General features: G+C 43.6%; 1 protein-coding gene across 11 annotated transcripts in view; it reads right to left on the bottom strand.

The window, feature by feature from the left end:
- NEURL1 (neuralized E3 ubiquitin protein ligase 1) overlaps positions 1-25,927 on the bottom strand; it is a 145,204-nt gene that overhangs the window by 39,353 nt on the left and 79,924 nt on the right. For all 11 annotated transcript variants that reach the window (XM_010714658.3, XM_085229179.1, XM_085229183.1 and 8 more), the window contains one exon: positions 22,623-22,944. In XM_010714658.3, coding sequence (XP_010712960.1) covers positions 22,623-22,944 — 322 coding nt within the window. The remainder of the gene's footprint in view (positions 1-22,622; positions 22,945-25,927) is intronic.

Raw genomic sequence — 25,927 nt, 5'->3', positions numbered from 1 at the left:
CCTCCTCCATTTCCACAGGGTGATTCTCCTTTCCTCTTTGATCTCGCATGAAATGCCTCGGCAGGTATCTTCCTCTGCCATTTCTCAGCAGCTGCCTTTTGCCATATGATGTCCCATTGTACTGTCAATGCATTTTCACTAGGATTTAACATTTCAGCTTATGCCAAAGGTCACTCTCTCTGACTGACGCATACTCTAAGCCTTTTCCTTACCTAACTGCTGATATAGTTTTTGCAACTGTTTGCCTAGGACTGGGTACTGGTGTTCATTCATCCACTTCCAAGTTTCAACCTGTTAAACTCCCACATCTTTATTTTTACACTCTGTTAGCCCACAATGCCACACTTTTCTAATCTGAGAAACTGTTAATCAGCCCTCTACTTTCTAATGGTTTGTAAAAGGCAATGTTGAGCTCCAGAAAGTCATGAATAAGCTTTCCTTCAAATATTAGACTGGACTGAGGACAGTTAGCAGCAAGAGTCAATACAACAACACAGTACCTAGCAACATGAGCTAGAGCGAGGGTAACTGCTATAGGGTAGCTCTGCCAAATGCATGGATTCCTCATTGCATTGATAGACCAATTTTTCTACAGCTTTTGCCTCTTTCAGTGGAAGACTTTAAAGCGGTGTTTGGTGACAATGTTATTGTGAACCTCTCTGCACGTGCTCTGAACTGTTGCAGGGAACCAAATCCCTGCTATGTAATAATAAAAAATTGCTCGGCTTACAATGACTGAAATATCACCACCACTGCAAGGGATGGGTGAGGCCCAGGGGATGGATTCCAGACTTGGTTATCAGAGAAAAACAGTCCCTCTCTCTACTCTGCTCAGTACAGTCCAACTGTTCCTGATGCTGTAACAGTACTGAGTTTAAAAATGCATGCTTTATTTTATTTTCAACTGGGAAAGTACTCTTTGTTACCAAGTGCAGACGTAGTCCTCATCAAAGCCAAGGTCTGGATAATTCAGATAATTCACATCTGCATCTGTTATTGCTGTCAAAAGATGGTACAGGGAAGGTATATAGCTAAAACCCACACATTTCTAACAGCCTGAAGAGGAGAAAAAGCAGATGACGCGCTCAAATCTAACATCACTATCTAAATCAGAGAAGAAAAGGTTACTACTGGTGGCATTTCTGTTCTATGACTGTTTTTTGTATCAAAGTAAGCATTAAAAAAAATCCCAAGCAGGAGCATAAGGACTTATTCTCGGGAGAGACTATCGAGGCCCCACCAAGCCATGCTTGCTCTGCTGTGGTGCAGGCTGGAGCCGCAGCACCGGGCCCTTTTGCTTTGTCAATTAGAGACACAAAACACACGGACAGCCGTTGCCATGGCTACCCCTTTACGTCCTCGTGTCAAGTTTCCCCATGCACAGAAATATTATTTATAAGGTGGCTTAGGTGTGCCTTGTGCCTGGCAGTTAAAAATGGCAGGTCCCATCCCAGGAGAGCTCACAGCCCAAATTAGACATAACACAGCAGAGGGTGCAATAAACACAGCACAGGGGTGGGGAGAGAGGGTGAGATGTTGCATATACGACCTGCCAGCTCCTTCCTCCTCACCATCAAACACCGCCATGGTTTCACAAGTGTCCTTCTGGCAGCCCCTTGGTGATGCCCAGTCTGGGCTGGGACACACTGCAGCCTCTAAGTGTCAACACGAACTAAAGAAGCCCTGCAGTGCTGGAGCTAAGCAGCTCTTAAGAGATGCTGTCAGCCATGCAGGTGCCAACCAGGCCCTGCTCCCTTCAGCCAGGTGCTGAGGTGCCTGCAGCCTACTAAATCTCAGTCCGGCATGCCATTTGAGGGCCTGAATTGGTTGGGAAGGCATAAATTTGTCCTTAGAGCAACAAAATGTTGCTGTGGCTTGTTCTCACTGCTTGGATGCTAACCCTGCAAAAGATGAGCCCCAAAAGCTGCTGGTCAGCTGGCTCAGGGGGCATCCTTTTGCTCTGTCCCCAGCAGGTCACCCCCACATCCATATCCTCCTGCTGACGCCAGTGCCCTGTTCTATAAGATGAATCCCAGAAGGTGTCAGCAAGGTCCTTCCCAGAGGCACTGGTGCTAGAAGATGCTTCACAGTCCATTAGAGATCAGACATCCTAAGTAACCTTCGGAGCCTATTGCCTCCACCTCTCAGCCTCTGGGAAACCCAATCCTCCCCAGAAATCTAACATTTCTTCATCCCAGCCTGTTTTCCAGGTCAATAGCCTCATTCTCAGTAGTCCCAATCGTTCAGCGTGGGCATTTTCAATGCTGTCACTGTTTCTGTGCTTTAGCCAACCCATTTAGTGCTCCTGCTCCAGAAGTGGATGGAGGTAAAGCACTGGAAGATGGCTCCTTCAACAGCAGCTGTATGCTCACTCAGAGGATCCTCCGCTGCCTCTGTACCTGCCAAACTCTCCCAAGTTCATCCCCAGCACATGTATTATTAGCCCCAGAAATCAGCAGGATGGGAATGATTCAAGGAACAGACACAGTGAGCTGTGCTGCTAAATTCAAGGCTTGGACAATCCAGCAGCATTTTGGAAAGGGATCAGGATGGCACCAGACAACACTCACTGCAAAAAAAGCCAACACTGCAATGACAGCAGCCAAATCTCAGCACTAGGTCTGAAGCAGAAGTCCACCACCACCTCAAAACTGCACAAAAAGTTATTTGGCTCTCACTTATACTTAATATTGGCACCATCAACCTTGTTGAGTCAGACATTTAACTCCAGCCTGTTATCTATCCATGGCATTTTCCTACTCTAAAACAAGGTACTTCACAGGTAATAAGAAAAGGGACACTTTTCTTCCTTAAAGAACCCAGGCACACCCCAGTGTCAAAACTGTATTTCAGCTCCATACCAGAAGCCCAGCCTAGGCTTCAGGTTGAGACAAGGATGATTTTTGCCTCACCACAATTTAGCAGCATCAGATTTCTCCTGTGCTAACAACTATTCAGTTCTGAGGTTTTACACCAAAAATATGTTGCAGAGAGTGCAGGACAGGAATATGCAGCCACTACAATATGCTCTGGCAGAAGCAGTCACAGCTTCTGCTGATATTTGCAGTTCCTCTGCTGCTGTCCCTATCAAGGCTGAAAATAGATCTAGTGCTCAAATGAAGCATCCGTAACACTTCATTTCTTCCCGTTCCTCCCTGAGGCACAGAGTCTTTTCACAAAAGCCATACCCAACATCCCACATGTGCTCTGACATCACACTGCTGATTTCTAATTCCTCACTGTGCGCGTGCCTTGAAAAAGAAATTCCTTCCAGCTCCATTTTAATTCTATGCCCTATTTTTGTCAGAAAAGCAGGTTTCCCTCCTGATTCACCCTTCCACTAGGAACCACAGGTGCTACTCAGTCCTCACAACCCTTAGCCACAACATAAAGCCCATTCTTTGTACTTGTTCACTCTGCTTTCCTTCTGACTCCGAAGCATCTGATCTCCCTTTAAAGCTGTCCTTAGCAAAGGTCACTCAGCAGCAAAAAGTAATCCACAAATACATATTCAGCACAAGGGAATCCTCTCTGTACCACCAAGTCCCAGCCTTTGCAGTCTCCAAAACACTTGTGCTGGGTCATGAATGATGCTGAGCATTTTCTGATCTGCCTGTCTTGATGAGACTTGAGAGAGCTCAGTCACAGCAGTGCAGATTCAAGCCTGCAGCACCGTGAATCAAGAACACCTTTGAGGTTTTTCTTTCCTCTGAATTTTAAAAGTCTCTGAAAGCCTGTTTGTTTTCTTTCTCATATTCTGGAGGAACCGATGAATCCTCAACCACACACCATAAACGGCCAACCATCAGCTCTTGATTTCTAAAAATGCATTTGTATTAAGCTACGGAATTATTTACAGCGGCCATAAACATCCTCCCAGCATCTGGCAGCTAGAAGAGGGACTTGGAACTCACTAATTTACTTACATTGTAAACCACTTTCTAATAAATAAATAAGCTCTTAATATCTCACCCACAAAAAGAGGCGCATTGCATACAGCGCTATGTTTGGGGTCCTTCAGAGGTGAAGGATTGTGGCTGAATTTCTCTGAGGATCTTTAGATAGGGCATGTTTATGCCTAAATGAATTGTGAGTGGAAAATCTGCACTTTGACATCAGCTTCACATTCTCAGATTGGTCTGGATGCTGCAGAAGGGAGCTGCTCCATTCTTGTTTTGCCTGAACTAGGATCAAATTCTGATCAAAGTGGAATTTAAAAAGGCCAAGTAAATGAGTGCTAATCCTTTAGCAGTAACCCTCATGAGAGGGACTGCTGAGCAGTTGGGCTTGATACTGGGGCAAGGCTGCCACTGGCTGCCATGCCATGGATGAGCTGTGGTCCCATCAGGGCCCACGATGGGACTGAGAGCATCTGAGGTGATGCAGATGTGATTCTCAACTTCTGTGAAATCCAGCATGAGGATGAACGGCTGTCTCTAAGCAAACCTAGACTAAAAGCCATACTGTTAGATCAAACTTGGTCCAAAATTTTGCTTCATAAAAAAATGGCAATAACCTTGAACATTTACCTTAGATTTTGTAGATTGTTCCCACATTCTTCACTTACATATAAATAAAAAAAAAAAATCAAACGCACCTACTTTTAACCCTTGCTGTTAACTGAAAAGTTTAACCAGCAACAGGTGAAAAAAAGTATTTTGTTCATCTTCCCTGCTCCAGACATAGAGCAGGAATGAAGGACATGGAGGGAGGAATGAATCGATTATTGAACCAGTTTTGCTTCAACCATGTTATGATCACAGATAGCTAGATATCTAAATGTAAAACTGAAAAATTGGAGTCCCAGCAAAACCACTGTATCACCAGTGCTCTGCAGACGAGATCCTGTGAGTGCTTTCTCCATTTACCTACAATTAGAAATGGCCTCAGAGATCTCTGAGACGTTGCAGAGCAAATAAGAAAAGACCAAAAAAGGCCCCCCAACATCCTCCAGTTCCTGTGAGTTGTCTCTCTAATGTGTTTGTGCAGAGGCTCTGTACAAACCTTTCTCAAAGTCAGCTACGCCCTGCTACATTTTTTCATATAGTTATTAATTTCCAGACAGCAAAGGACTATTCCAGTAAAATTCAGCAGAATCATCCTGTTATCTTAAGAAAGATAAACAAAAGGCAAATACTCACTGCTGTTTTTCAACAGAATACAATAGATTTTGCATGTAGTTATTGCCATCCTTGAAGCAACCCAGACTGCTTGCTGTTGATTGGAGAGAACTGGGGTGGGGTTAATGAAAGAGTTGCTTTGTGCTTTAGGAGTGATGGTGTAAGTACACCCCTGTTGTAAGACTGCTCCACTCACCCAAAACATGAGTTTAGCCCTACAATTTTCAAAGCATGCAAGGAAGGCATGAATAAATATCATCACTGAGAGTTTCCTAACACTCCTGCTGAATATCCAGCCCTATTAGTCAATGTCAGCCTCTGGGCAACTTGAGAAATTGCAGAAATTCATCCTGGCTGTCACTGGAAATCGAAGGTCAGTCTCAAAACCCAAAACACTCCTTCAAGCTTTGGAAGGCATTCATGTTTCAAGAGTACAAAGTGCAATTGTCAAAGCTTTGCACATCCACACAAAGCAGGAAGGAAAAATCAGATCCCAGCACCAACATGGGACAATGGGACCCCGGAGACGGGCAGGAGGAATGGGGCTCTTTCTGGGAAGCTATTTACAGACACATTAAAATAGACTCTGTTTACACAATACACTGGAAGTTACTAATAACCAAAGCCATGTTAGAGGACAGTATTTCAGATTAGTAATACTGGCCTGGTTGTCCCATACATACATTCTAAAGTAATTTATGGATTCCCTTAACTGACCAAAATGGAAATTTTCTGTACTGACCTGTTTTGGGGGGGCTTCTCTTCTATATCCATAGTTAAGGTTCCCTCCACATTCACAACCATCTGCCTGGTCCTCTTCTCTCACATCTCCCTCTGCAACCAACACTGTCCAGAGCTCCCCTCCCACTGCTCTCCCACCACATCCATATCTCCCAGTTGCACTGCAGTTTGTGAACAGGATGTGCTTCACTGTGCTCAAGAACAAGAGATGGAAAGCCAACCCAGCCAGTTTCCATTCCTTTCCCTATTCTTCCTGTAAAGGAATGCCATTTCATCTCCATCACTTGAGTCTTCCTCCCACAAGCATCCCATGATGCTCTGAACGTCCCTAGCAGGTCTGCAGGAGGGAGGTCCCAGACTCTGCAATTGCGACTCCAGCAATTGCCGCATTAAATGTTGAAATATTTTAGGTGTTAAAAAGGAAAAAGATCCCATTTCTAAGCATTTCTTGGGTGAGCAGATGGCCAGAAGCTGAACTTCTCTTGGAAACCTGTGCAGTATTAAGTGGGAAACACAGCCCAGGAGACTGTAAATAAATCAGTTCTGTAGAAGCCAGTGAGAGCAGTGTATAATCCTCCCTGTCCTTGCTGTTACCACCACACATTTTAGTAGCCTTCTGCGTGGCTGAGACCCTAAGAGTAATTGTTGAGGGACAATATGAAGTAGCTCTGCATTCTGTAATTTATCTAAAATAACTGAGCACATCAAGGGGTATTCTATTTTTCCAGGGAATTGCCACACTTCCCCCTCATACAGAAGCTGCATCGCAGGCTTGTGCAACGCAGAGAAGTACAGAGCCAAAACAACAGCCACATGACAACAGAAACAACAACAAATCCACTACTCTCCTTTTTTTTCTGACCATTCAACGCTGTGAACACATAACCTGCAAGAGCTAAACTCCCTCCTTTTCAGTTTCACTCAACCTTCAGATTGCATAACTCAATTTTTTTTCAGAAGGTGCAGACTCAAGGCTCTTTCTCCTACACCACTCCTGTTAGCTGGCTGTGCTGAAGGCTGCGAACCAGCAGGGTCCCACCTGAGCTGAGCTTCCCTCTGTGGTGCCATGGGTGAGCAGCTGGGAGCCACTCTGAACTGCAGCACATCTGAGACTCAGTGCCCATGTGGACCGCGTGCTCCCCCAGCCCCCTAAGCTCTTCCTCAACAGTTTTCCCCGGTGTCTGCATGCGATCTGCCATCCTAAGTGGGCTCCTTTTTTCAGCTAGACACACTGTGGTATTTCAGTGTAGCACTGTCTAGGCAACCAAAAAACGTGTGAGCAACTTAATGGGTTACTTTCCCCTTGCTTTTCATGAAAACATGAAAAGTCAGGAAGCTTTCTGTTCTCTGCACAGTTTGTTTTCTTTTGTTTGGGTGCTTGCTTTGGGTTTTGATTTGGTGTTTTTTTGTTTTGTTTGTTTTTGTTTTTAAATCCAGAGCTGTAAATATTTAGAGAGAGGCTTAAAAAAAAAAAACACAATTATTATTTACAGTTAGTGAGAAGGCTTTGAACCAAATTCAAAATTTCTACAAGGTTTAGTAATTTACCATTATTCAGACAGTTCTGTGAATAAAATAGTCCCTTATCATACCACATAGAATACAGACCCCATCTTGCCTCCCCTGGCAAAGCAACCACCACTCCTCAGGGACAAGCAGCAGCAGTTATTACATACAAAAAAAACCCAAATTGTCCTCTTCACTCTTCTGAACTCCATCCAGCCTCATCATTTTCTAAGAAGCAAGAAAAAAGATGACACTGCAAAATGTCGTACACAAATTTTGCTGTCCCAGGAGCCTGCTCAGCCAATCCAAGGGGTCAAAATACTTATAGAAACTAGATTCTTAGATTTCCAGCTCCCTCTTCCAGATCTCAGCACACTTAAGCTGAAGGCAGCCAGCGCCACCTCCAAGAGATTTCCACCCCTGCAGCAACCAAGTGCCTGAGCCTCTCCCAGGAGCCCTCCAACATTTTCCTTTGAAACCTGGACAGGGAAAAGCCCATCAGCAGCATGACACAACACAATCTTTTATCTGAAAACAAAACACCCAATGCAAATTTAGAGCTGCAAACAGCACAAATGAAACTCAGGTACCTGTAAATTATTTTCCTGCATATGTGGCTGAGTTGCAAACCATTAGCAGAGAAAAAATGGTAAACGTGATATTTCTCATCATTGATATACATAGCTTTTAGCTGTCACACACGAGCAGCACAGATGCACATCAGGATAATGGATAAACAGGTGAAATGTATGAAACGTTGCTGCTGCACTGCCTTTCTCCAGGCCCTCAGTTATGGGTGATAGTGGGAAGTCAATGAAAATGTGGTGTAAAGATGGTGAAAAAATAGTTGGTGCAAGAGATGTGCAGGCAGGATCTAATTCCCAGCACACTGGGTCCAGAAACAGCCTGCCATGAAAAACAGGTTTCATGTATCTCAGCTGATGAATATTTTGTGAAGAACAAAAAAATAATGCAGTTTGGGCACTTCAAGTAAGTAAAGTGGATCGTACATTTATGTGCAGAGGCAGTCTTGATGCATGAAGAAAGCTGAGCCTAACTGGGCCATTTTCCTAAGCAAGCTACCATGGACTCCTTTCCAAGCCACATCCCTAAAAGGAAGCCCGCATTACAGAAAAGGAAAGAAGAAACCATATTCTGAGCTCAGCCAATGCTATGCACGCTTCGCTATGTGCATTCCAAAAAATACATCCGTAGCTAAACCTGGCTGCAGGGGCAGAAGATCAGCAGTGCTCCTTTGTGGCATCCCTGGGTGACTGTGGAGGAGATGTGCGTGGTAGCTGCCACCAAAACTGCATGGAAAATGCTTGCTTCCATAACCACATCCATGTAAAACAATTTGCTACCATGTCCTGCCTCTGCTAATAGTCCAACTTCCACATACTCTAAAAAAATTAATAAAATAATTGCAATTTTAAATGCTCGAAACACAACATTTCAGACAACCTGCCACTGTGGGATAGCAGCAGCACTGCCCACAGGTGATCAACTGACAGCAAAGAGATGAGTGCCTTGTGCAGCCAAGTCACTGCGGGAAGAACTGTCAGCAACATCTGCAGACATCCGATAGCTTTCAGCTCATGGCACGTGAGCAGTGACTCAGATTTCACCTAGGGATCACAGATGAGGCAATGATGTGTTAAACACTCCTTGCTTCCCCTTATTTAACCTTTGCTGGCTGCATCAGGGCAGTGCATGCCAGCTGATAGTGTTCTGTGTGCCCCAGGGAAGCAAAGCCAGAACATCAAATGGGGCTCACCCATTGCATAAGGAAATACCATTGCTTGCATCAGGCTGCAGAGCATCCATAGAAAGGCTTTGATATTGAGCGCCATGTTTGGGGATGAAGCTCCTCTCCTTCCACCATGAGAGGCTCCACACCTCAGGGACAGCCCTCAGAAGTCATCACAGGGGCCATAAGAAACCACAGGTCAGCTGTAGTGAGGAGAGGAGGAATTTCTTAGCTCTCCCTGCTCTGATTACTCACAGGCAGAGAAAGCATATGGGGCCACTGAACCAGTGACAGGCTCAGCCATGCCCAACCCCATCATGCTGGAAGTAGACAGGGTTCAGCATGGGGATCATCTCTCAGCATGCTGGCTGGGACCCAGCAACGCGAGCATCATCCTGTCTGCCAAGCACAGCACTGGATGCCGTGCACTTTTACCCTTCACGTGTCGGGACAGCGTGCACAGGGACGTGCTTCACTTGTCACTCCCAGGCTTAGGCTGTTTCTGTCTTCACCATTACCCAAAGGTGAGGAGGAGTTGAAAAACATTACACTGACAGTGCTGGAGGAGTTGCGGATATAGGGCTTTCCGCTCTGCGCCAAGCAAGCCCTCTGGAATGGTTTGGACACGATAGGTAAACAGTGTCGGGCTCACTCAGCGGGGAGACATTTGTATTTAGATGTTATAGATAAGTGGTGCATATTTGAGACATCTGAAAGTTATTACTCTAGGCAGTTTCTAAACAGAGAATCGCAGTTGCGCAGCCCCTTAACTCCAAGCTGACAGGCAGGATAATGATTTAAATTATTGTTAAACATAGGCTCTGTTTTAAGTGGATGGAATTCAACAGCACGGTGGGTTTAGGGGAAGAGGGGTGTATTGCAAAACACAACGTTTCCAATTGCTGCAATGCTGATCCACAGAAACTTCTCCACCAACACCAAGCATCATTTTGACACCACAGAAACGGCGTGAAGATCCTCACAAGGCAACACCATCCAGCTACCTTGGGGCTCATTACCGCTCCATCTAATTGCAACAACTTTGATTACGAGAAATGCCTTTTTCAAAGCAAAACATAAAGAGCTTTCTCACAGGTGGAGCCGATACAGCAGTGAACTGTAATAATTTTTATAACGCTTCTGAGTTACAAGTCATTTACACTTCCTTGAGTTTAATAAGGTTATGTTTATTATGGCATCACTTTTTTTTAATAAACGTATACCAACCTACTCTTCATTATAATCATTTAAAGCACAATTACTACATTGCATTAGATCAGAGGGTAGCATTTGTTTCACCTTTGTTTTCCAGTGTTTTAATGCAGCGCTGGTATCTCAGCATCACACACTCCCAGACATCCAAGCTGCCAGCTGCACCCAGGGCAGGCATTCTGCCCTGCCAGAGGCTGCTCTCTGCCTAAGGTTAAGTGTGACAGCACACACTGGCTCTGTACCACAGCCTGCATGCAGGCAAAGGTCCAGCAAAAACAAGTTGCTCTCTTATGTGGGAAGGAAGAATTAATTTCTTGCCTATTCAGCATCTGCCTGTCTGTGTCACAAGCATGCTCTCAGGCAGTATCTCCAGCCACAGCTCTCTCATCTCCCAAGTGGGTAATTTGCAGTAATATAAGCTAGAGGGTCTCATCTCTGCTCAGTCTGAAGATCCAATTGGGCCTTAGAAAAAGCAATCACAACTCATCATTTAAGGGAAATTACATGGAAGATTAATAAAAGATGAACTTCAGAAAGGCCACCCGTTCTGCTCAGCATACCAGCATCTCCTAATTATCCTCATCAATAACACCCAAAACTGTTTGGAAATTTTGGAAGAAACTAAGTTCACACATCTAAGTGTCAATAGCAGCAGTGCCTATCAGGGTAGGAGCATCACAGCAGCACCTTTCACATACATGATACAACACAAAATCAAGCCACAAAATAGCACTTCATGTCTCTGACAGAAGCAGTCTCTCAAGGCTGAAAGTCAAAGACACAGCATTTCTGCTGGGCCAGTAGCTAGGTTGGCCCACCTTGGCACATGTAGGGACCAGTAATTGAGAGGAAACTCACAGTTAAGGTACAGGGCCTGGCGCATATGGTGGTGATGGGCTGACAGTTGGTTGGACTAGATGATCTTAGTAGTCTTTTCCAACTTTAATGATTCTATGATTCCCCTCTAAGGAAGAAAGGCAGCACTGCCATCCTGCAGTAAGCAGACACACACATGGGCTTGTCTCAGGATGCTGAGAAATCTGAACCTCCACTGGGAACCAAATCCTTTACCTCTAAAATGAAGGATGCCTTTCATTCCTTCCTGTTAAAATTAGTTATTGATCTGATATCTTATCAATGGGTAAAGGTATTCATTTCCCTGTTGCTTGGTTGCTTTGCTTTTCTTGAACAACTGAATTCTAATAAACATTCATTCCTCATAAAAATAATGGTCCTGTCTCTGTGCAATTTTTTTCTCCTCTTATAACATGGAAAAAAAATCCTAGAGGTTGGCAGCAAACAAGCAAAAGACCCAACTGGTTATTAAAGCTACTACTAATCCATTTGGGGGACTCAAGAGAATCACAAAAAGGAACTGCTGCAATCAACAGAAAACATGGATGCAGTTCCTCAGTCCTCAAGCTGGCCACTGAATTTGTGCACTGACAGCCTCCTGGGGCAGGCTCTTGGGAGCTGTGGGAAGCAGTGAGAAGCAATGAGAAGCAGTGCCTCCATCTCTCTGCAGCCGCTTCAGCTGCTCTGCGGGCAGGGAATGCAGGGAGAGCTACAGTGCGAGGAGGAGCAGGATTTTCTTGTGTCTGCCTCCAGAGTATCTCCATGGAAGGCAAGGTGGCAGCCGGCCTCCAGCTGGAATATTTAAGGCAAAGGGATGAGAGAGAATAAATGAACTGTAAAAGTCCCAAAGAAAGTATTTCCCACACTTTTTCCATTCTGGTCTACTTCTACTAGCTCTACATAAGCTACTCACCTAATGCATTGAACCCAGAAGGATTCAAAAACCATCTGGGGTGTTCCAGCACATTTTGAGAGATATCTCAGCACAATACAGCTGCTTTGAAAACCCATCATTTTCATGTTCTGGCAAAAGCTGATAAAGAACGCTATGCTTCCTTCCCAGTAGTGACCAACGACTTTTAAGTCTCCAGAGAAATAAATCCTGCTGGTGTCTGTGCTCATCTTCATGCTGGTAAGCAAATGTAGACACAACTACCTGATGATGGGGAACAGCAACACTAAAACAGGTCAGGGATATTCTTTTGCATCACCTCCACCACCCCTTTTTTTTTTTTTTTTTTTTTACCTGTAGCTCTAAATGTCAGAACAGGCAGGTCTCAAAACAAAATCACTGCACCTTCAGCAACTCATCTCCACAGAAGTCAGAAAAAGGATATTAAATAAGGAGACAGGCCTGCAATCAGCCTTTCTGAGGAAATAATAACCTGGGAAATTCTGACTCATGCTGATTTGCGATCAAGGACTGTGACTGAGATACCAAAAAAAAGGAACTGAATCAGATTTCCATGGCTGTGTCAGAATGAATTAATTCTCATCATGTAACTGGAAAAGATTTAAGATCACAGAAGCATTTTTAGAATGACAGCAGGATATGGAGGCTGTGGTAAAGAAGAAAACATGATTATTGGGCTGGAGAGACTGAAGTGAGAAAAGATAAAAAGGAAATACATATACCATAAAATAGCAGCTTGGTCAAACAGCCACCGACAGGAACATCCTGAGAAGGGGGCAGAGGCTGTGAACATCTGGGACTGCAGGCTGTGGGTATGCCCAGACAACGCCTATGTCCTAAGAACTGAGACAAAAATTGTCAGGGGTGGTAAAGTTGGGACACTTTGAGAAGCTGCTGTTGGTCACCACTGGTTTTCATTCTTCTGTTAAAGCCAGGCAGGTATCACTGCCGGGGTTTGTTCATCAGAGATCACTGCCTGGGTTTGTCCAGTGGCATCATTTACCCTTGTGCCATTCTCATAGATGGGATAGGCTTTTTTTCTCCTCACTTCTGTGGTTGTCAGCAAAGCTTTTAAGTCAATCAAGTGTTGTCAGCTGAGCTCACTGTGAATCTACCCACACCAGGTCAAGCTATTTGAGCTCCAAATGCTTGTCAAAAGAAATGATGCTGGTAGGCATAACTAGTCCTTTCTAAATCCATGCTTGCAACTAATTTACATTAATTGCTGCAGAGGGTTTAGTTACAATGGACAGACACAACACTGCACTCAATATACATCTCAAGTAAGTACTGTAGAGATGCTACTAAGTGGAAGATTAGACTTTAAAGTGCAGCTCAATGGATGGGAATTTATCTGGCAGCAAATTTCACAGACACGGCCTTAGAGTGAAATTCCCATTGCAAACCACTGGCCAAGAGTATCTACTCCTTCCTCATAGAGCCTTTGCATCTTGACAGATCTCTCAATGTCCATCATGAGCAGAAGACTTCTATAATAAGTTAACTATATGATAAAAACACAAAGAGAAATAGGTATTATCAAGAGAAGAACAGAAATACAGCAATCTAATTTGGAATGTAAGAAATATCTGACTCATATTTCACCAAGGGTTGTTTTTCTCCTCTCTCTTAGTGATCCCTTTTATGAAGACCATCAGTAGTACATAGTTGGCATGCTAGAAGAGCTGATTTATCTGCAAGGAACATACTAGGCATCCAAAGTGACTCACGCAAAGCAGCTCAAAGACTCCTAACACTTCAGAACAAACAAATTCAAGGTACTGTCCAGATAAAGGGAAAAGAAATAAAAAAACAACAAAGCCTTTGTGTCATAAATTACCATCATGAAGTCAAAGCAAGACAGCAACTTATACATATAACCTTGCACTGGTGCAGAAACCAGGCAAGACGGTATCTTGGTCATGGGGTTGTTCTTCCCTTCCCTGTCAATACAAGCAAACCTGCTGCGCTAAACCTGTTCTTTCACTATTTTCAGCCAGCATGTCACTTATTTCCATGCCTGCATATTCTTGCCCACCTCATGCCTCTGGATACCATATAGACCCTCCAGCACAGAAAACAGCCAGGTTTTCCACAAAAAAGTAGCACTGCTGGGAGGCAATCTCCCCACTTTCCCTCCAGCTTCTGCAGCACATCCCAGCCTCCGCTACTCACACTCACCTTTCTCCTCTTGAAAGAGTCTTTGCTTCTCAGGCCAGAAATACCATTAAGCACTGAGCCTGATCCCTCTGCATTGCCATTGATTACTGATTAACCACAGACCACTGGTTTTGACCTAGCAAACCCTGCACAGAACGCAATAACAAGCATATGGTAAAGAAAAAGATCCAGCAGGGCACTTAAGCACATAGCTATCTTTAGGAATGTGAATTAACAGACCTACCCAACCATAAACCTGATTTCTGGCACAGTGGACACAGCCACATATGTGTAAGAGGTGGGAAAGCATTTAACCATCCTGTCGGATTCAGGCTTTGCAGCCTATGCAGTCTTCTGACCAAATGAGAATGTGTGATCTGTATAGTTGGGAACCATATACCTTTAAAATCTGGTATTTTACTTCCCACTTGAATTTCTCCTCCACCAACTTGCATCTATTGCCCTGCCTCAAAGAGCACTCTGCCTCACCCTCAGATCATTACTTAGACTCTCTGGAGTTCATCTCTTTCCTATGGAACACTTATTTCAGCCCCACATCTTAAACCAAAGTACTAGAAATTATTGCATGAGTAGTCATGACAATGATTGTGGCCTATGAACAAATAATTTACATATTTTTCTTGAGTGAGCCAATAAAGCTGAGCTGAAATTGCCAGTCCCTGCAGCTCCACAGTGAAATTCTCCATCAGTTCAGCATTCTTTCCACCTGTTTTCAGCACTGACCTTCAACATGAGGCCAATTTCCTTCCACCTGGTCAAGCAGCATTACAGTCAAGGCCTGCAGACTTTATCGTGTTAGGAATGGAGCAATAAAAAGTGTTTTGACAAATGCAGGCAGCATCAAGGCTCACTGCAGACAGGAGCATACTTCAGTGTATAGAGTCACTAGTCAGATCCAGTTAAAACCAAGCGGGTCTATAAAGAGGAATAGAAACCAACAGGATTGGTGTTCTGGTCAAAAATATGCTTTCACTCAAACAACACTGGGACAACAGAGTGGTCAGCTGGTTCCTGTGAATGGCACAGGAGGGCATGGCTGCTGCCTAAAGACAACAAAGAGAGCAAAGAACAACCACCAGGGAAACCCCATAGCAAAATGAGGTAATGCAGAAAAGCACTGATTGAGCCATCAGCATTGCCAGATCAGGCAAACATTTACAAGGCTCTAAGCTGCTCGAGTCCTCTGGACTGAGGTGTGCAGAGAAAGGGAGGATGCCCTGCATTCAAGAGTTCAAGGGTTTTGGTTCTTTTCATGCAAGACACATGGATGTTTATTGGCATGGCACCAGCACAGCAATAGGATTACTGGATTCTAAAGGCTTTTTCCCTGGAGTGGTCTTTATCCTCTTAAAAGAAGATTGAGCAATTAAACATTTATTTTTTTCCTGAAGAGAATTAATTGTCTGTGAAGGGTTCCACCAGTGGCCAGATGCATCACAAGAGGTTTTCATCTTCCTACACTCACCAGCACCAGCCAACGATAGAAGATTTGATTCAGTGGCCAACAATCTGATTCATCAGACTTATATTCTTAGCTACAGACTAAAAATGTACCAATTCAAAATCAAATAGGAGCAAATAGGATGGGAATTTCCTTTGAAATATTTTGGTAAAGTCCTCATGATTTACTGTGAGACAGTGTCTCAGGCCGACTACTTGTAGTGGGCATCAAGCATACACACATGGTGGACAATAACTTTCTGATGAAAGAAAGCACCATGAATTAGCAACATCGGGGCAGTTTACCCTTGACAACAGTGAGTGCTAATCCAAGCTGCTAATGGAAAATCTGGCTCTATGCAACTAGACACCACCACTTGCATTTTTGCCATCTTTCATGCACTTGTGACCAGTTACACTCATGTAGACCCCCCCAGAGGGTCTTTTCTCCTGACAAGGGTACTTGGAAGAAGTCCTGGATCAGCAAAGACTTCTTCAGCCAAAACTGCTTTTTTTTCTTCAAGACAGGACAGGCAGGGTCTGGAAGAGCTTCTGTTGCTTGGTGCTTGGCCAAAGAGAAGTGGTGACTACACAGAAAGCCGGGGTGAGGTTCCACTCACTGTAAAACCAGAGCAGCCCCACAAGTAGCTGCAAGCTCAGACCAGTAAAACACAGCAGGAGTAGTGCTACAGGTAAGGGCTTTCAGACTGAGCCCAGCAACAGTTCTGCTTATACAAGTGGTAGAACAAATGGAGACTTCAGAGTACGATACAATCTCATTTTTAGCTCTGCTGCTGATACAGATGGAAAAGGTAATTTAATTTCATTAAAGGTGTCAAACTTCTTTAATAATCTAGACACCTAGAGGGATAACAGTCACATCCTCTGCATGGTGGATTGCATAGTCAGAGGCTGTGATGCCAATTAGATACTGAAATGGCAAAGTGCTACCTCATGCCAGTGAGTACATACTGTACAGAGCCAGCGTCTAGTTTTATCCTATCAGCAGTGTTTAGCCATCATCTGTCTTAAGGCCTTAGGAGAAAGGGCCTCTACAGCTGGAGCAGCTGGAATTGCAAGATTAGTACAATAAATTGATATTCTTCCACCAGATCATCTACTCAGCTTAAATCTATAACTCACCTCCAGCTTCAGCTGTCTTCAGTGGAGTAAATGCACACTGACTCTGTCAAGCTACAGCTTTATAAACAAAGAGGAGTCAGCTTTCAGCTTTAAAAGATGAGGTATGTTGTGTTTAAACTATTTTGCTGAGTATTCTTGAGAAAGATATTAATAAATCTGAAGAGATTAATTCCTTGTACCTGCGCATTCTCTGCCTTTCTTTTTGGAGACTTCTACTGCTTAAACAACTATAAAGGAAACAACATCAGACAAACAAAGGCAATTGCAATTATACGCCGCATAAGTACCAATTGGGAGAACATATTTTGTAAAGGAAATAACAGCATATCTTACCCTAATGATTTAAATCAAAATACCAAAACCTCTGCTAACATAAGTAATTCTTTGGGGCTTTCCCAAGAGAACACCATTTGCAGCATGTTCTTACTCTCCAGGGCCTTGCCCACACTGGAAACTTCTGGAACTAACAAGAGCCTGAGTGGTAAATTCAGTATATATTCAATTATTCCAGGAGTTTATACCTCTGGTGGATATAAGATAAGGTCAAAGCACTTTTAATTGGAATCGCTGTTTCCAGACTACAGCTCCCATACTTACACTAAGAAATAGCACTTAGCAAAGGAAACATAAACTTCTTAGTGAAAAGCTGAATATTCTCCTCCTTAAAGCAGCAGCCAAATCAATCATGAGAACAGATATTTAATGTGAAGATGTCATGTTTTATATTTATGCACTGTCAGTACAACTACAGCATCCACATACCCATTGTGTAAACATCAGTTAGAGTTGTCAGAGATTTCACAGTTCCTTGTGCTTTTATGGGTAACATGGAAAATACTTTATAGCCTTTCTCACCTGTGTTAGGAACAATACTTCAGCTTACTAGAACTAAAGGAACTTGACAAAGTACAGAATTTATTTTCCACTGATCCTTCTGCCTTGTTACCGCATTCATTTCTCTCAACCTTGACAGCAATAGCCAGGCTCTCCAGTTTATTTCTACCCAGGTTCTCGTGACACCAACATGAATACGATTTGTGGTCATGTACTTATCACCAATAGCCCCTTATGTGCCAGATTTTGTCCTTTCTGTTCTCATTAAGGAACACTTCAGCTCCCCGAGCAGTCCCAGTAAGGAAGAGGTAGTACAGGAGAAAGCAATGGTACACCTGTGAGGAACAGATGGAATACACTCCTCGCAGTTTCCTAATCCAACAACCTACTGACCTTCAGTCAAAACTGAAGGGCCAATCCCTCAGAGACTGCCCCAGCAAAGAGAAGAAAAAAGGGCACTGCATTGAAACAGCTGAGATGAGCTTAGGTTTGTTTGGAAGGGCCATCCCAGCAGCCTAATCAGCATCAGCAGGACAGACAGACAACTCTCAGCTGTGAGCTAACTTTTGGGTACCTATCGTATCTGGAAAAATACATTCCTCTAGAGATGCTAAGTCAAAGTAGGGATTGATTAAAATGGCATGAGATGAGTTATTTATTGGGCTGTTTTTACATTTCTAGCCATGTCAGAGAGCTTCCTGCAGCTGCCATAGAGACAAGAGCTACAGACAATAAAACTTTATGAGCAGTTTAAATCCTCTCTCCCCTACAGAGATGCAGAAAAACAATGACAACTGACTGTTTGCAGGTTGTGTATATCTTGCCTTCATTAAGTAGAACTCTGTTTAAAAGCATATTATTCCTTTCCATCAGATAGTCACAGACTTCCACAGAGAGGGCAGATAGTTTATAGCTTTCACTTTCAACAATGCACTGTAAAAATACACTGCAGTCATATTTGATTATCCAATTTCCTTTACTGAGAGTCACTCTCAGTAGATCAGCGTGTTCATTTGCCTGTGTCACAGCAGCAAAAGAAATGGATTCCCATAGGTAATGGAAAGTAAGTTTTTGCACATGGAAAATAAAATAGCAATAACCACATGGTAAAATTACAGATGCATGTGATAAATCAGGTTTAGCATCAGTCTTCTACCATTCACACCTGAAATTGGCTCATAAATCCACCTCATTCAAGGCTTACTTAATGTTTCTTCTAAAGGTGCCTTGGAGCTAGAGATTCAATTCACCTAAGAAGTGACACAGGTAAAGAAAGAAAAACATGCTTCCTTCTTTCCCAACAAAACGTGCCATTTCCTTGTCAGCTGTGTACTAGCTTGAGTCTCAAGATGGGTAAATATTCATCTATAAATGGTTCAACATTTTCACTTTTGATGCTTAGCAAACACAAAGTAGAAAGAAGCTGGGAAGGGCATCTTGAGAAAGACAAGATTTCTTAACTCTTTAATGTAATAGGCAGCATTGACTGTTAACTTTAATAGGATCTCAGTACATATTTGTGATTGAAGTTATATTCATACTGTTTCTACTTCAGAAAAAGATGTACATTTAAAATCTTCCTGGTTTGCAAGGTCTTGCCAGTTTTTTTTACATATTTTATATTTACCAGAGGTGGTGAAGCTTTGCTTTCAACAGGTGCCTTTCAGCGTGCCAATCTGAATAAAATGATCTTTAGCTTTCCAAGCTGCTGCTGATAAAAGACTGAGACAACTTAGAAATACTGAAAATATGGATGGGAGACGAGTATGAAGGAAATAATAAACAGGAAAGGTGTTTCGTTGCTGATTATACTGGTGATGAATGAAACAAAGAGGAAAACCACCTAGCTTGTCCCTACTAGCCAACTGCCTGGAAGAAGCAGACCAACACCATTTGGTTCCTATGAGCTGCCATCCTTCTTCCAAGACTGAAGACCCAAGAGTTAAACAGCTGGTCCCTTCCTTCTCCTTTTTATGCTTTATTATTGCAGCAGGGCAGTACAATGCTTATATTCCATTTTTCTCAGATTCTATTTTAAAGAGTGAAAGAGCACATGTGTATGCTGAAGTGGTAGCATATGGCTAAGACACAATTCTACTAAATTTTACTTCAAATTATCCTGGAATGTAAAAGTGCACTTGTGCAAAACTAGCTGCCCAAAAAGGGAAGCAGAGCTGTAAACAATCCTGCCTGCAAGTTGGGCATGTCAGCAGGAAAGTCACTGTATAAGGGTATGTTTACAGGTCACTTAAGCCTGCATCTGTGCTGAAACCCATGCTCTAAAACACCAATCCTCCATGCACCTCATTGCAACAACCTCTCCTATGTGAGCCCATGAGACCTTGTGGTCATAGCAGCATGAGCTTTCTGGGTGAATTTAAGACCTTTCCTCTGTATAATGTGCGTAGATATTATGATAGCAAGGAGCAGCTTCCCAACTGTGACTGGTTGGGAACAGTGAACCTTATTTCTGAAGCTATCTGCAATGTGGATTAATGTGGATTGGTCTCCCATTTACGCTCACTCCAGCAGTGACAGCCAAGACACAATCCATATTCAATATTTTAACCTCCCTTAGACCGAGATGCAGTGGAACAGACAAGCCATTTTTACCTTTTTCAGAACAAAATCAAACAGTCAAAGAAGCTGTTCGTAGGACTCTGCTTCTGTGCCTACAGCAGGGGCATTCAAACTCAGGGACACCCACAGCCACATGTGCCTATGCCAATGACAGCAGTAATTCAATGTGCAATTAGCAGCAGGGATGGAAGCTAAATGCAAAGCCTAATTCTGCCTGTAAATCTCTAAGAAAGGAACAGTCTCACTGGACTTGGCCATTGCTCTACTGGGTCCCCAATTATGGCTGGGATGCTACTGTAATGCAGATAAGAAAAACGCTAAGAAGTTGACTTCTGGAGACATAAATAGCTTTCCCCGCAGGTTGGGACTTTGCAGTGACACAGCACTGACTGCTGCACATCTTTCTCCAGGACAGGCTTGATTTTGAAAAACAAGTTACGTATTGGGAGCAGGGAGGGAATAATTCTGCAATGAATAGAAAGACAACCACCACAAATGGTAAAGCTTTTGGTCAGATTCCTGGGTGAAGCACACATAAAACCAAATGGAAGCAGTGCATGCAATTTGACACAGCAACACTATGATCTTTGGGAAAACAGCTAGGCTCAAGAGCAAGGAACTCATCAAGGGGGGAGGAAATAAATCACTGAACTGGAATCTGAAATGCTAGGCTCTTCTGTTGAACATACCACTCCAGCATCCCCAGCCTCCATCAGATGCCCTGCATGCCGTGCTGGGCTGAATGTGACCATATGTTCATAGCTAAACTATGAAATCCATTTGTCAAGTCCCGGGAGTTTTTGGCAAGTTGTCCCATACTATATGTGTGGTCTACAACACTGACACACATGCAGAGCTTTGCTGTGAGTATGCCTATATGATCCAGAGGCGACAGAGCCAAGGCTTTCAGCGCTCTGGTTTTTAGTGCTGTGTAATAATGAATAGAGATAAAGAGGACTCAAGCCTAAGATGTTTCAGCACAGTTGCTAGTATTAAAGCCTGCTGAAGGCTGCTGGAACATGCTATAAATATGTATCTGAGCTCCACGCCAACTGTGTAAACTCAGAAGCTGCCTGCTTCATTCAGAGAGTTTATACCCACCAGGGCTGCAGTGAGAGTTCGGAGCCTGTTAAATTAGAGGCAAATCAGTGGCTGGCAAGAGTTACATTTCCCTTCTGAAAAGGGATATGGAAGACGCTAGGACAATGCAGGGGTGGATAACAGAGAGGAAACCATTTCTCGGGTGTTTTGAAAGGAAACACATAATCCAGAGTTATGGGCCCTCATTAATCAGGCAGAGGAGTCCCAAGGTGCCAAATCTCACCAGAGCAGTACACAGAGCTTTGAGTCATTTGTAAGCTCTTCACTGAGTCTTTACTGTGACATTTGCCCAAATTCCAGAGCTCAATTCAAATATCACCTTCTTGGCCTAAGAATGGTTGCCCAGTGGCTCTGACTCAACCTGATTCACAACAAAAGATAAATCTTTCCACTCCTAAAAGAAAGTAAAAAGCTGCCGAGAAATCCCTCAATTCCTCTGCCTTGTGCAATCCTGGGCCAGCAGTTTCTGCAGCAAGAAGAGGTTAGTTCTATTTCCTCATATCCTGAACCCACATTCCTCTTTCATGCAACATAGGTTGCTACAGGCAGACCTGCTGCTGTATTTCTTAGTGCAACAAAAGTACAGAAAGGAGGCAAAACTGTCAAAACGTGGCTTGTTTAAGATGGAAAAAACACGAAAATCCCAAACTTTGCCAAGACCACACACATGGGGCAAGCCTGAGTCCTCAGGACTGCAAACAACCTGTATTTTAGCTGAGCATGGCAGAAGACATGGGCATTCAACAATCCCAGTCCTCCAGCTCCATCTGCATTTCCGATCCTTGGGCTCCAGAGCATGAATCTAACTCCTCTGTGAAAGCAACACCTTGGCAAAACCAGCCACAGCTTCTTTCAGTAATCTGGATGAGATCCATATTTAAAATCTGTTCAGTAACCCAGACAGAGAATCGCAACAGTGTCATCCAGGCAGGAATCATCCCTCAAATGTAAAATTCATTTCCCCACTTTGGCATGGGGAAAGTAAGTCAAATATAAAGAAAGGTTTTACAAGGTATGTGCCACACTCCAGAAAATGCTTGGACAGCGCATAGCCAGCAAGACGCCTTCAAGCAGAAATCCACTTACAGACAGCTTCTATTGATATACTGCAGTGGTTGTTCTCACCTCCCACTGGTATGGTATTTAAGTGCCATGTTTGAAACTAATACAGGCCAGGGTGGCGAGATGCTGTGGAAGGGGCAGGGGGATGGCTCAGTGTCACAAGCCCAGCTCACGCAGCACTCACCTAGGAGCTGCACCCCACGGGTGAGCCCGTAGACATCAATCAAAGCCCAGAGGGGCTCTGCCGTCCTCACTCCGCTGAAGAAGAGCATTGCAGCAGAGTCATTCACCCGGTAGAAAACCCGTCCCTTCTTGTCCACCCAGAAGGCAATGATGTTCCCCTCATTGGCAAACTCTTCTGGCAGAGCCTTGGCCCAGAAGCCGCTTTGGGAAACCAAGTCGGGACATGCGTACTTCGGCAGGGTGTCAGGGTTAATCCTTGAAGGGTCCTTGGAAGTAAACCCAAGTCGAAGAGCCCCGCTCCAGCAACACTGCTTTTTGGTGATCTGTGAAGATAACGGCAGCATTAACAGCATTTGGCACTCAAACATCTGCGTTTATACACACCATAGAATCTGTGCTGGCAAATACCAAAAGCCACCATGCAAGTGAGCCCACCAGATTTAAGAATCATTTTACATACCAAACACTGCTGTAGCTATCTCATCTGCAAACATCGGGGCTGCATAGTTAGGATACAACGCACATATAAAAAAAGAATCACGTTAAATCCATGGGGAGGGATGAAATGTAATTACAGCTGCATGATGACTCAACTTCTATTTCTAGGGCAATTCCTTTTGCCCTAAGAACAATCCCCTCACAAAATGTGCCAAAAAATGGCCAGAAGAGCTTGTATCTCAGCTGAGGCAGCATCTGCAGCAGCAGAGCTGTTCCTCCACAGTGGCTGGATGATGGGATTTCTCAGGACCTGAAGGGAAAGCACTGGCTTCAGAATCTCAGCCACCACCATAGGGTTTTCTGGATTTCCCAGCTAAGATGGAGACAATCTTACTCCTCTCTATCTTGTCAGACTGGATGAAAGCACATATCTTTCAGCAGAGGACTTGCAGGTGGAAAAGCAAAGTTTAAAGTATTTAACCATATTAAATACACAGCTGGGGCACAAAGATAGATGTTATCTTTTTTCAGGAAAATCTATTGATTTTGGCTGTGTGTTGTGCTTTCCCAAATAAGCATTAGGAGCATCTGTTAACAGATTCTGGGAATCTGCATATTTCATACACAGCCTTCTGTTCTTCAAAGAGATCAGAAAAAAGATCAGAGTTGCCTTCAGAGCCACTGGCTTTTTCTCAACTGAACTGAATCTTGGTCTGAAGAGGACAGGAGGGGAGCAGGCAGTGGGTCCTAAACACACCCAAAACACTCCCCTGGCACAAGGTTTTCATTTTCCTACAGAAGCAGGTGGTCTCCATGGTGTCAGCAGAACCCCAGGTGGAGATGATGCTCCTGGGGATTGGATTTCTGAATTCCTTTCTAATAACATTTGTAAATATTGCATTTTTCCTTCACGTGTTCCTCTCCAAGACAAATCTGCCCCGGCAAGCACAACAAGCCTAGAGATTTCTGCTTTATTAATATCTCAGACAAAATACCTCAGGGCTTCAGAAAAGAGTTATCAACCGTCAGACAGCTCCTCAGTTAAGCAAGTGCTGCTCTTTATCCCTCCTCAACCCAGCCAAGCACCTCAACTGTTTACGTGAGACATCACCAAACATTCGGGAGCTGCCCTCAGCTCCCGGGAATCATGGGATGCTCTTTTACATCCCTGGGGTTGGGATGGTATCACACATGTCCCCAGTGGTAGGGGTCGGATGAGGCATATGTGTGCCAAAACAGGGAATATGCATGCACTCCAAGAAGCAGCCAGCATTATTTATTGTAGCAAATTTACTGCAAGCCCTAAAAGCTTTTGGGACTGAGATAAATATGGCCTCATTGTTATTCGCACAATTTACTCTTTCACAGTCTCTTGCCAATGCTTTACAGCAATCAGAGGCTGCATGAAGTAAATATTCATATGCTAATCTAGACTGCACACTTTCCATGTATTAATCATCACCTATAAACAGTTCTCAATACAATCTGACCACAAGCAAACTAATATTCAAATTAAAATCCAGTATAAAGGCTGCCAAGAATTAGACACAGCTGGACATAGGATACACAGCTTTGCTAAAAAAGGCAATGGTTAATGGTGGACCAAATTCTCTCTTCAGCAGCCACTGCTAATAGAAAAACTTGGGAGGTCGCCTGGGTACCAGGAGGGGAGGAAAAGATGCACTCCATACCCAAACTGCTAAGCTATGACTGCTCCCACAGATCCAGGCTCCTACTCTTTTCTGCCTTGTGTTACTTCTGAAAAAGTCAACCCACTCCTTAGCAGCACCCTGAATTACACAGAAGAAACCATATTGGGGCATGTATCTTGGAAATGAAGAAAGGAAATCTTCCTGAACCCTATACAGTTCTGGTTGTTTGATGGGATACTTAAAGCTGCAAAGAAACCTCAGAATAAAACCCAGAGACAATATTTAATATGCAGAATCCATTCTCCTGATCTCCTTCTTCTAGTTTTCTGGAGGGAGTTCAGATTTTATAGGACCTGAATGACTGGGTTCATGGTTGGTCTTCAGTTGGTAAGAAACAAAACCTGTAAGAGTCTATTCTCCACAGGCACACATTAACAAGGTAACTGTGAGATGGACTTCATAGGAAAACAGAGGCATTTTCATATTTCCATCCATCCGCAGGGAACAAGTTCTGCTGCAGCCTGCTGCTTCCTGCTCCCATGAGACCTTCCAATAGATGCAGCAGGAGCTCTGCTCACAAACCTCATGTGCAAAGACAAAACATTTGCATGAATATTTTTCATATATGTTATGCAAGCTGAAGTCCTAAAATATATAGTGAGAAACAAGTGCAAATTTCCTGAGATATTTACATTGTTTCAGAATGAGAAAGAAATAATACAGAACCTTTGCCTAAACCACTAAACCCACTCAAACCTTTGATAATGTTTTCAAAAATGAAATGTTGCTTTCATCTCCTCCCAATTTTTTTTCTTTCAGTTGTTTGCCCAAACTGCTAGCCAATGTGGAAAAAATCCCATTAGGCAATGTGAGCAAGCCCTGCTGGGTTTCCAGCCTGACTGGAAGCAGTAAGAACTCCACAGAAGATGAAGCAAAGCTGTAGGAGAGATTTTCTGCCTCTGGCCTGAGCCTGAAATCTCTGCAATCTCCCTACATTTTTAGAAGAAAGTGTCTTCCTCCCTTTTTTCCCCTCTTCTGGCTATCAGGGAAAGCTGATGTGCTGCCGTAGGTCCGAGCACACTGGAGTCACCAGTGATGGGCAACAGTAGGATCATCCAGACCCAGTTGCTACGTGCAGATAGAAGCCCTGGAAAACTCACTGTGCACAAATGAAAGATCCTCGTGTTGATCCTCTGTGTATGCTATAAGCTAAATC

The sequence above is a fragment of the Meleagris gallopavo genome, chromosome 8 (assembly GCF_905368555.1).
Source record: "Meleagris gallopavo chromosome 8, MGAL_WU_HG_1.1, whole genome shotgun sequence".
Taxonomy (NCBI): Eukaryota; Metazoa; Chordata; class Aves; order Galliformes; family Phasianidae; genus Meleagris; species Meleagris gallopavo.
Note: the sequence above shows the minus strand (reverse complement) of the source record. Positions and strands in the feature narration are given on the sequence as shown.